At 43.9% G+C, this 12,868-nt stretch overlaps 1 protein-coding gene across 4 annotated transcripts in view; it reads right to left on the bottom strand.

Annotated features, from left to right (window-relative positions):
• Positions 1–722: 722 nt before the first annotated feature.
• Positions 723–12,868, bottom strand: part of FAM168A (family with sequence similarity 168 member A) — a 361,316-nt gene continuing 349,170 nt past the window's right edge. For all 4 annotated transcript variants that reach the window (XM_030557179.1, XM_030557188.1, XM_030557198.1 and 1 more), the window contains 3 exons: positions 9,522–9,696; positions 3,982–4,112; positions 723–2,620 (listed from right to left, as the gene is read on the bottom strand). In XM_030557179.1, the coding sequence (XP_030413039.1) occupies positions 4,000–4,112; positions 9,522–9,696 (288 nt within the window). In that variant the 3' untranslated portion in view covers positions 723–2,620; positions 3,982–3,999. The remainder of the gene's footprint in view (positions 2,621–3,981; positions 4,113–9,521; positions 9,697–12,868) is intronic.

Genomic DNA, 12,868 nt, shown 5'->3' with positions numbered 1-12,868 from the left:
GCTCCCCCCCACGATTCGTTTAAAAATAAAAAATACAAGTGATTAAAATCACGGTGTTCTGGCTTTGCCAGTTCATTTGCTTTGGGGCAGGGAAGGAGAAGTGGAGTTTGACTCTCTTAAAAAGAGTTCCTTCCAAAATATAAACTCCTGGCTTAGAGCTGCTGACACACCATTAGTTCTGGTAAAAGACCAGGATAAAAAACTAACAACAAAACCAGCAGCGGAGAAAGCAGCCCTGATGCACCCCCGTTAAAACCAGGCTCCTGCAAAGTGCTGAGGTTCAGCAGCTCCCGCTGACTTCAATGAGAGCTGCAGATGCTCAGCTGGAAAGTACTTTAACGTTAAGCCCGTGCTAAACACAGGCGCAGCCCCACAGAGTTCAATGGAACGACTCCTGTGCTTAAGTGCTGAACTAGACTGGAGCCTTACGCTGCTGCTGAAAGCCTAGATCATATTTAAAACAAAGATTCTAGGATCTGGCACGTAGATGAACAGAATCTTTACCTGGGGGAAAGCCCCAAACAGGGTCTCCCTTGTAAGCCACTCTCTTGTTACCCCTAGCTAAAGGTAAAAGGTCCAGTGGATGCATGATCCAAGTCCAGCGGTTAGCACAGACTATCATTGCCCAACACCATTAATTTGGGCTGGGAACCAAGTCCAGGCCTGCTGGCTGCACAAGAAATTATTCCCCATCAATACTTCTGTTAATTTGATTCTTTAAAAAAAAATGACTCTAGATTGGCCCTCTACCATTGTACTGGAGGCCCAGAGAAATCAGAGCTGCAGACACACCCTTGGGTGAATTGAGCTCTGTTGGCACAGCCTGAGAAAAACACACAACATTTTTCTCTACCAAAACAAAACACTGAACAAACCCTCCCCTGTCTTGTGTACTGTGTTTTGGGATAATAACCGAAAAATAAGTCATAGGTACCTTCCCCCTCATTTCTAAATACTTGTATTCTTGCCTCCTTCCCTCCACAAAACTTTATTGCTCTACTCAGATACCTCACAAATAGCCAACAAAATGGAACCGACACCAGCTCTTCCTTTTGGTAATTCCAGGGTTAAAAAACCAGGGACTTGCTTACATCCCACTGGCTGTGCAAGCCTGTTGCCTTTAGTTTCTAAACCAAACTAAAAGACTGATTGCCCTCATTTTTCCATCTCCTCCAGTTAAGTGCCTTTTAGCTAGTAAGGCAACAAATTTATTGCTATTGCTTCATGTTAGTCACCATATTTCCTATTCTTTTCTGTTCAAAGCGGTGTGACCTCTAGCACCCTGTATCATCCCATCCACTGGTGCAGGCCTTTTAATGCTATTATTCCCTACAATGTAAGAAACTGTGTTCAGCTAAAGCTCTCCTTGTGACTACTATGGAGTTAAATTGTATTCAAAGAAACAAGACGGGCACTCCGATTTACTGCTGTGATCTGCCCAGTGGTACAGCAGTTGAGCTCAATAAGCAATCAAAGTGACTGGAGACACTTTCATCTGCTTTAGAACCCAAGTTATATCATGATACAAATTGCACCCAAGTGAGTTTGAACTAAAAAACAGAGGTCTTGATGTAGCCACCAACCTCACACTGGTGTCTCTGTACCTGGAGTGGATGCAGGGCAAAGCAGACCTATATTCTCCCTAGCTCGACCTTAAACACTCTTCTCCACCAGCTTCTCCACCTCTCTTCCCAAATCACTGGCCCCTGGGGAGGCTATTACGACTAACAACTGGAAATCCCTTTGTTTCCTTTTACAACTGCCCACTGTACATCTGTGTTAGCAAGTGAAAGGAACCGTGCTGTCTGTTACACAGTGAAATTAACAGGGACCGGCACAGGAGGTGACTTGTTTGCCCAACAAGATTCAATTCCTACGGCAGTGTGTATCTCCCTTCCATCTCTTTGTTCTCATTGTATGGAGTATATGCCCCCAGTTTTAAAAAGCAGACAAACCCCGGTGGTGAACAGTCTTTCTGTTTCCGAAGACAAGTGTGTGATGCTGCTAAGAAGGTTTATATTCCCTTAATCCTACAGAAGAAGGAATGAGGTCAGTATTTAAATGCGGAGAATGAATTATAGCCTACCACAACACCTATCTGGAAGACACCAATTTTCTTGTAATGTGTTATGGAAAATTAAATAATTTATATTATTAAGCAAACAAATGAAAAAAGAAACCAAACTGGAAGAAACTTGCCTACCAATGCTGTGCTTTTCACATAGTACCCTGAACATCAATCACTCTTAACAGTCAAATAAAACAGACTCTCGGCGACAACAAAAAGTAACTAACCAACCAGCCAACAGGGATCTTTGCACCACTGAACGGGGCACCATAGAAAAGTGAATATTCTGAGCTTTAAAAATGAGAGGACCAAAGAGAGAACTTGGCTACTGCTCAGTGTCATACATAATTTGGGTGGGACTGGGGGGAGAAGAGGGAAAAAAACAGAGACAGAAGATTAGAAAAAGCAGCTTTTACAAAAAACACTAAAGAATGCATAAAGTGACCCTTGCACTTTTTGTTTTGTTCTTGCAAACAGACGTGGTGCTGTGGTACAGTCGCTCCAGCACCGATGTAAGACTTGAGTAGTTGCATACAATGTTTGACTCCAGATCTGTAAAACAACAAACAAATTACAAGAAAAAGTTGGAAGCACGGATGCAGAAACAGACAGAGCTGGATTTTTCTCCCTCATATCGTGTATTGTATGCTTGATAGGTTTCACTGCTACAGTCTAGAAACACTTTTCCCTTTGAATGGGTTTTCTATCGGATATAATGAGAGCAAGCTTTGGCCTTCTAGCAGTGTCAGTGCATCTCACGATTGATTTGAAACACACACACACACACACACACACACACACACGGGATTAGAAATACTCAGTTGAGATGCTCTCAGCTAATTGTACTGTGTAACGATTATTCACGGAAAAGATTAGTCAGACATAATGTATTCTGTGAGGAGAGATTTGTTTAAGATAACTGCCCTCAGGATGAATTTGAGACGCAAATGCATTCACCTCACCTGTGTGGCATGCAGGGAAATCTCAGAGCACCATCTGCTGCTGTGAGAGGTGCTGCATGCTAATCGCGCAGGCTGGGCCAGCTATTCTCCACACTCCCCCGTGGCTGCCTGGCAGCGCAAAGGAGATGGCTTAAATAGCTAGCTGAGTTTTCCAGGACCCTAAGAGTAATAGGAACCCAGTCCTGATGGGGGCCCCGTGAGTGCTACCACGATATATAAATGAACAAAAGCAGGTAGCAAGAGACGCTTTCCCAATAAATAGCAGCAGACCAAAATGACATTTAGTGTCAGTGAAGGCTGTGGCAGGACATATCCATCCATCCAAAATCTTCAAAGCACAGAGGCCAGAAGTGAAAGGGAAAGACTTGTGCGTTTCCACCTTCATATTGCCAACAACGCTGTCACTAACGCACCCCAGGGCTCCGTAAGGCTTTCGCTGTCATCTCCTACAGAGATCCAAAACAAAGACGTGCCCCAGGTTCCTCGAACTTGTACTCTAAAGCAAAACTTTACCAGGGACCTCACATGCTTTTGTATCAGTTCTCTCAAGAGATCAGCAAATCTGACTGTGGCATGTTGCACGCATTTGGGAAGTAATTGTGTCTTAACATTGCTCAGGTCACTAGTAAAACTTTACATTAGAATGCAGGCCTGACAAAGGTGAGGTAGGTATTGCTCGAACACCAGCTGAAGCACCTCCACTTTCATTACCCCAAGATATTCGGCTTTTTGGTGGCTCATGCTGGTAGGTTTTTCTGTATTTACAAAGGCATAAAGAAAGGCGAAAACCTGCAGATCTGCAGCAAGGGGAAAGTAAATGCTACACTGACTGGTACTGTTGGGACATGCAGCGTGTTCTGCTACAGTGGTTTGATGTTTGCAGCTCACCTTTAAAGCCTACAATGAAGATTTTAAAAACCTCATCCACATTAGACATGTGTCAGCACTTACATGGATTGGCCATCACGTTTACCAGTGCGGAGGTACATAGCTGTAGGTAGGGGCTCCTTGAGCCCTGTACGTTGGCACAGAAACTGGATGTGCTCCAATTGCAGTGTGTTGTGGAGTGGTCAACAGGGTTCCTGAAACAGGAAGGAGAGAGAGATGGCAGACAGCATTTAGAGTCAGGGTGGCAAAGGCTCAGCGCGGCTGGACCTGAGCACAGAATGGCTCTCTGTTTGCCTACACACAGGGTATGTTTACACGGCAGCTGGAGGTGTAATTTCCAGCTCCGGTAGACATACGCACTAGCTTTGGTCATACACTAAAAATAGAGTTGTAACCGTAGCTGCATAGGCAGCAGCATGGTGAGCTGCCTGAGGACTTATCCATAAGCTTGGACAGATTGTACTTGGGCAGTCACGACCCAGGCCTCTGTGGCTACTCTGCTATTTTCAGCACTCTAGCTCAGTCAAAGCCAGTGCATGTAAGTCGATCCAAGATGGAAATTACACCTCCAACTTCAGTTCACACTTGCCCACAATCTCGGCTACCATTACGGAACTCGTGTGTCTGGGCCAACGCTTAGAGATACTTTCTTGTTAATATAACATCTTTCATATGCAAAGTGCCAGAATTGAATATAGGTGTCTTCAGCTCCGTGATGGAGGATTTCATTTATCAGTTCTGTGACCACCACCTAACCTGGGAGCAAAAACATAGCTTCAAACTGGCCCTTTCCTAGATCTTGATCCAACTGACAGCTGACACAGCTGTCCAGGGGAAGAAATGAAGGAAGGGAAATGAGGGAGTGCTGAGAACCCACATTTCTGAGCACCAGGCCCTCATGAGCGGGAGGAAGAGTTGCCACAGATTAACAGCCTCAGGACTTTATAGCATTCTGCTGGCTAAGTTTTGTGATAAGGACGCCTGAAGCTGAACAGATATGCACCTTCAGCTCACATATCACAGTGTCCACAGAGCATTGTGACACAGATACTATATCTGAGGGGAAAACACACTACAGCCTGCCTTTGTTCTTCCAAACATTACTGGGCTAGTGAGGACTCAATCCCAGGCATTTTGCTCAAGCAGGCAATGTTAGATAGAACAATGAACAGAATAAAGCTTTTTAATGAACCTCTTCAAAACTCTGAATTCATTTAGGCTTAACATATCTGCACACCCTCAATTCTACTAGTTTCCTTTCTCCAGGTTTTCCCCATTCCCAGAGGCATATAAAAAGCGGCCCATTGAAACCTTTTGCAGCCTGGCAAAGATGATGGAAGAAGTTACAACAGACACAACAAAAATGTGAAGTACATAAACACCAAGGAGGCTAAATGACAAGGGAGGTTTTAACTGAAAGTGATAGGATGAAGTTTAATCTATCAGGGCAAATTAACTCATAATAAGGTTTCTCAGACTGGGCATTACCTCCCACAGAAAGAGGGGGAAGGTCAATTGTTTGAGCAGCAAAGAATCCTGTGGCACCTTATAGACTAACAGACGTTTTGGAGCATGAGCTTTCGTGGGTGAATACCCACTTCGTCAGATGCATGTAGTGGAAATTTCCAGGGGCAGGTATATATATGCAGGCAAGCTAGAGATAATGAGGTTAGTTCAATCAGGGAGGATGAGGCCCTGTTCTAGCAGTTGAGGTGTGAAAACCAAGGGAGGAAAAACTGGTTTTGCAGTTGGCAAGCCATTCACAGTCTTTGTTTAATCCTGAGCTGATGGTGTCAAATTCGCAGATGAACTGAAGCTTAGCAGTTTCTCTTTGAAGTCTGGTCCTGAAGTTTTTTTTGCTGCAGGATGGCCACCTTAAGGTCTGCTATAGTGTGGCCAGGGAGGTTGAAGTGTTCTCCTACAGGTTTTTGTATATTGCCATTCCTAATATCTGATTTGTGTCCGTTTATCCTTTTCCGTAGCGACTGTCCAGTTTGGCCGATGTACATAGCAGAAGGGCATTGCTGGCATATGATGGCATATATTACATTGGTGGACGTGCAGGTGAATGAACCGGTGATGGTATGGCTGATCTGGTAAGGTCCTGTGATGTTGTCGCTGGTGTAGATATGTGGGCAGAGTTGGCATCGAGGTTTGTTGCATGGATTGGTTCCTGAGCTAGAGTTACTATGGTGCGGTGTGCAGTTACTGGTGAGAACATGTTTCAGGTTGGCAGGTTGCCTGTGGGTGAGGACTGGCCTGCCACCCAAGGCCTGTGAAAGTGTGGGATCATTGTCCAGGATGGGTTGTAGATCCCTGATGATGCGTTGGAAGGGTTTTAGCTGGGGCCTGTGTGTGATGGCCAGTGGAGCCCTGTTGGTTTCTTTCTTGGGTTTGTCTTACTACTACCCAAGATCGACAAACCCGGAAATCCTGGACGCCCCATCATCTCGGGTATTGGCACTCTCACTGAAGGACTGTCTGGATATGTGGACTCTCTACTCAGACCCTATGCCATCAGCACTCCCAGCTGAGCTCTGTGCCTTTATCCTCACACACAACTATTTCAAATTTGATGACAATATATATCTCCAGATCAGTGGCACCGCTATGGGCACCCGCATGGCCCCACAATATGCCAATATTTTTATGGCCGACCTGGAACAACGCTTCCTCGGCTCTCGTCCACTCACATCCCTTCTCTACCTACGCTACATTGATGACATCTTCATCATCTGGACCCATGGGAAGGAGACTCTGGAAAAATTCCACCATGATTTCAACAGCTTCCACCCCACCATCAACCTCAGCCCGGACCAATCTACACGGAAGTCCACTTCCTGAACACCACGGTGCAAATAAGTGATGGTCACATTAACACCACCCTATACCGAAAACCTACCGACGGCTATTCCTACCTTCATGCCTCCAGTTTCCATCCCGGGCACATCACACGATCCATTGTCTACAGCGAAGCACTGAGGTACAACCGCATCTGCTCTAACCCCTCAGACAGAGAGCAACACCTACAAAATCTCCACCAAGCATTCTCAAAACTACAATACCTGCACGAGGAAATAAGGAAACAGATCAACAGAGCCAGACGTGTACCCAGAAGCCTCCTACTGCAAGACAAACCCAAGAAAGAAACCAACAGGACTCCACTGGCCATCACATACAGTCCCCAGCTAAAACCCCTCCAACGCATCATCAGGGATCTACAACCCATCCTGGACAATGATCCCACACTTTCACAGGCCTTGGGTGGTAGGCCAGTCCTCACCCACAGGCAACCTGCCAACCTGAAACATATTCTCAGCAGTAACTGCACACTGCACCATAGTAACTCTAGCTCAGGAACCAATCCATGCAACAAACCTCGATGCCAACTCTGCCCACATATCTACACCAGCGACACCATCACAGGACCTAACCAGATCAGCCATACCATCACCGATTCATTCACCTGCACATCCACCAATGTAATATATGCCATCATATGCCAGCAATGCCCTTCTGCTATGTACATCGGCCAAACTGGACAGTCGCTACGGAAAAGGATAAACGGACACAAATCAGATATTAGGAATGGCAATATACAAAAACCTGTAGGAGAACACTTCAACCTCCCTGGCCACACTATAGCAGACCTTAAGGTGGCCATCCTGCAGCAAAAAAAACTTCAGGACCAGACTTCAAAGAGAAACTGCTGAGCTTCAGTTCATCTGCGAATTTGACACCATCAGCTCAGGATTAAACAAAGACTGTGAATGGCTTGCCAACTACAAAACCAGTTTTTCCTCCCTTGGTTTTCACACCTCAACTGCTAGAACAGGGCCTCATCCTCCCTGATTGAACTAACCTCATTATCTCTAGCTTGCCTGCATATATATACCTGCCCCTGGAAATTTCCACTACATGCATCTGACGAAGTGGGTATTCACCCACGAAAGCTCATGCTCCAAAACGTCTGTTAGTCTATAAGGTGCCACAGGATTCTTTGCTGCTTTTACAGATCCAGACTAACACGGCTACCCCTCTGATACTCAATTGTTTGAGTTACTTAGAGCATTGGCGAATATTGTGGAGGGAACCAAGCTATGTCAGCAGGAGTTGAGGAGGGGCTGGATGTCCTATTAGGTCTCTTTCACCTCTAATTTCTATGAAGTCCACTAGCCCATTGTTGCTAACACATCAGTAGTTCTGAAGGCTTTCAAAATAGCACTTTCACACAGCCTTTGGACTGTGTGTGATGTGAAGTGCAGAATACGATGCAAGACTGTTTTGTTCTAAGTGTCATCTTGACGTTCAGAATGACTATTTAAAACAATTATACCCATAAAACGTTTTAATTGTACAATCATTAAAAACTGGACCTTGACCACATGGAGCAATTAGATTTCCTTCCCAGTGTAAGTTTGGGGAATACTACATGTACCACAGGAAAGAAAACTGTCCATTTGAATGGTGCCTGCTGCACACAGACTGTGGCATTGCCATTCGTGACAGAGATTTCCCTAACAAATAGCTATTTTTGATTCACAAATTACTAGAGCAAGCGAAGAAGACATGCAGTATATTGCTGTGAATTTATAGCTATGACAGTCTTTAAAAATCCTGCTGCACAATTCAAGGAGCAATACTGACAATTGTTTTTTTGAATATCAGCTAAGGACAGAAATATAAATGTAGTGCAAATAAAAAGATTCTTTGTCCTTTGTTTTAAGTGATATCTATTAATATGCTTTTATCAGGATTTAAATATTAAGCAAAAATTAAATATAATTTGGGAATTATATATATGCCAACATTAATGTTTCTGTTGTCAAAATATTTAATACTAACATCTTCAACAACATTATAAGTATTTTATAAAAGGAACCTGAGGGTATGATCACAGTGTTGCAAATAAGGAATGAAGCTGCTTATTATATGCTTCTGGAACAGATGGAACAGAGTAGGAAAAATACACCTAAAGTCTTAAGAATGTGTCCCTATAGGGTGAGCCAATTGGAAGGTCTACTTTGTTATCTTTGAAAATGTGAATGTTAAACACCTACTAGGAGCAAATGGATTGAACCTTTGTTTAAAAAGGCATTGAGGTTGGCAGATAAAGCCACATTTAGCTTTCCTTTTAGTGTAGGAAAAACTCATTATGTTTGTGGCAAGCACTTGTGCACAATTAGCTATGGAAATTAGGGACAATAAAATGCAGTTTGCACTGGGTGCTTTCTTGATTTAATCCCTGAAATAACTGAGGGTTGTTGGCCACATTTCAGAAGCAATCATGTATAAACTGGTTTTGAAATTACTTTGTTGCAATGTGCTATATTACATCAACATGTAAAGACTGATTCTGCTAAGTTTATTCAGGCAAATTCTTAATGTGCACAATAAGGAGAAAAGACCGCAGAGAAAGACACTGAATTTAAACTGGACAAATATTTATGTGCTGGGATCTTTTTGATGTACAGAGATTTTATTTCTCATGGCACAATCAGCTACAAAAGTCCCACCGTTCCATCACACCAACAGAGCTGCATTATTTGTGCAGCTATTCTGAGGGATCCCCTTACTGGCCATATTCAAGAGTTAATTCTCACCTGCTGACATTGCCATGGTAGTCCCAGCAACCATTCCCATGGCCACACCATTAGTCCTAGGTGCAGCAACAGGGGCTGGATAGATAGCAGACGGAATGCTGTTTGGCTGAACCACGGTGGTGTGATGGATGACATGAGGCTGTGCCGCATACACAGGCTGTGTATAATAAGCTCCCTGTTGGAAAGAATAAATAGGAAAATCTTTTCAGTTTGACAGAAAGCACACGTCCTGATGGAAAGACAATCTCCGAGTTCGTTACTTTATTTCAAGATGATCGCAGACTCTGCATGCCCTAGATATCAGTCTGATAACACATGCTGTATTGTCAGCACTGAATTACCCCAACAGAACCATTTGGGCTTAAATCATGATTATTTATTGTGTTCCTGTGAAGCTGGCAGACCAGGTGCCAGCTCATGCCAAGGTCTCCATGTCTCAACTGAAGACTGACAAATACATAGCTGGAATCAGCTTGGCTCCTCCATGTGTTAGGACTGTTAAAATAGGGTTTAGGATTATAAAAATGTGTTTATTGTTAGACTTTGCTGGTTTGCTGCATACATTAATCTCACTTGTAACATTTCTATCCCACATGGTAAGGTAATATTTGACCATTTGTATTGTGAGCCCCTGTGGCTGTGTAAATCACCAGACAGGAAAGAGACATTAATTCATGTGAAATGCTGGTCTCCAACAGACGGTGTTATGCTCTGCCCAACAGGGAAGGGCCATAGACACCAGGTAGACTATTGTGGAACTTTAAAAAGGACAAAAGACATTTTTTTGTTTTGCCCCATCCTTGTGAAGATGAATCATGCAAGTGAATTCCTCCCATCAGCTGAGTTTGCAGCAGTGGTGTAGCTAGGGGTGGAAATTTGGGTGGGCCCTGACTTTTGGGTGGATGGGAAATGATAGACTGTGTTAGAGCAGCTTCTGCCCCCATACCACACCCTCTTCCTAGCCCCGGTGTCCCCAGACACCTGCCGAGTTGGGCACGGGCATGGGGCAGCTCCGAAAATGGCATGGCAGAACTGCTGGAGCGTAGCTTTCTGAAAAGCGGGCGCATAGCTCCGTCCTGGATTACAGGTGCCAGAGTGATGGGCCTTGATGCTAAGTGGCCCGCCCATTGCTACGCCCCTGGTTTGCAGCTAAAAGCATAAGTGAGGAAGGGGATAAAAATCTCCAAAAAGCAGAAACTGAATGTCTATGCTGCTTGGACCGTGCAGGACAAGGTATCTAGGCATAAGCAAGAGATCCCCAATTGCATAGTCTGGAATCATTTACTTTTTGAAATTTAAGATTGTAATTAATTTGTGTATATATGTTTACCTGCTTTAACCTTGTAAATAACTCTCATTTCCTTTTCCTATTTAATAAATCTTGATATAGTTTATTATAGATTGGCTACAAGGATTGTCTTTGGTGTGAGATATAAGGTGCACTTGATCTGGAGTGAATGACTGGTCCTTTGGGACTAGGAATAAGCTGAACATGCTGTGATTCTTGGTGTAAGGGCTATCTATCACAAAGACAAGCTTATCTGGGTGGTGAGACAGATGGGAGTATCCAACAGGACTGTCTGTGACTCACATTAAGGCTGCTAAAGTTCCTGAAGAGTTTACACTTGGTAATTGGTTGGTGAAATCTAAGAGAACTCACCACCAATTTGGGGTTTGTGCCCTGGTTTTTAACCATCTGCCCTGAGGTTGGAACTCATGCTTTTGAGACACAGAAGAGAGCACATCATCATCATCAAAATACTTGATGCTGTAGCTAGGAGAAGATACACAAAACCACTACAGTGGGGCCACAATCTAATGCACAGTACAACACAATATCGAATACACTGGCTGACCAGGATAAAGGCCTCCTCTCTAAATGGAGCAGGTCTGTTATTGTGAAATTAACTCTTTGGCAGATTCTCACTGAAACACTTTTGTGCATGAAGCACCAGCTCCCATTTCATCCATGTACAACTTCCATGTACAACAAATGGTATGCGTCCAGAAAATAAACTTTTTAAGCCTCCAGTCTTTTAAAAATTTTCCCCAGAACACTTTTGACAGCAAGTTGTTTTCCTATGACTTTGGCCCTTCTAATCGCCAAATAACATCTGCACTTGAGTGGAGGTGTTCGGTTTACACACTGATATAGTATCCTTAAACCTCAAGGTCCTTTCCAGGGTATCTGATCCTCCAAGACCCTCACACCCAGCACTCTCTGTGGCTTCCCTGTGAGTGTCACTTGCCATAGGTGTGAATCTGGGCCCAGGGATTACTTCAGCCCAACTGTGCAGCTACCTGTGGGGCAGAATATGGCAGCTCTTTAACTGAGAACAGCGAGACATTACAGCAATACATAATAAAATGGGGCAGAAAGCGAACGCGAATGCCGTCTCCCAGAGGTTATCAAATTGTGGCCCATACTGAGCCCTTGCAGGTGGTCCATATAGTGCTGGCTGTTATAAAGGTTTTGTCTGCGTTAGCGCTTTCCCCACTGTTGGTCTTGCTCTATCTGTGGCCACAATGGCGAAAGCATTAGGGTAGACAGGACGCAGATGTTTTTACCAGCATGTTATCTGTGGAGGGCTATAAAGCAGCTGCAAAACAATGAGCAGGAGCCATCTTAGCTGCCAATATTTAGGGCTGCTGCTGTGAAACGATTCAAGTCCTGCAAGAGCCAAAAGATGAAATGTTAAGAGTTGCCCATGCATATTGCCGAGAAGAATATACTGCATATGTACACATGCGTTGAGCGGTATGTGTGGTCAGTAGGTATTCTGTGTAGCTGCTACCTTACAAAATGAGTGACAAGTAAAAGAAAAGGAGGAACGTTCGACTTAATTTGGAGGAATGCTAAGGACCTAACTAGATGCAAAGAGAGATAAGGTAGCTGCTACACAAAAGGGAACATAATCTAGTTAGGGTTGTGAGCAGGCCTAAAATGAGACTGAAAGAAGGGAAATGAAGGCTGCTGATATTCAACAGAGCAGATTCTGGACCAAAGCGGTAGTGCTGGATGGAATAACACAACGGATGGAAAATGGTATGCGTCCAGAAAATAAACTGCATTAAATGTAAGTGGTTTAACGAAGAGAAATTGTAGATGGAGACATATAAGAACAGTGCAATCAAAAATGTAAAACAAAGAGGGTTGGGAAGATTAGGGTGTGTAAAGAATGAAGAGAAATTTCATGAGAAGGCAATGCTAACCACTGGAGAACTTCTAACGAGGTCTGGTGTTGACAGAAGAAGGGGATAAACCTGGGCTATTAAATCAGCTCTTTCCTTCAGTATCCACAAAAGCTGATTGGACAAACGGTAGAAGCAGAAATATATTTCTCAAG

This window comes from Gopherus evgoodei, chromosome 1 (assembly GCF_007399415.2).
Source record: "Gopherus evgoodei ecotype Sinaloan lineage chromosome 1, rGopEvg1_v1.p, whole genome shotgun sequence".
NCBI classification, from domain to species: domain Eukaryota; kingdom Metazoa; phylum Chordata; order Testudines; family Testudinidae; genus Gopherus; species Gopherus evgoodei.
The sequence above is the reverse complement of the archived record's forward strand: the minus strand, read 5'-3'. Positions and strand labels throughout refer to the sequence as shown.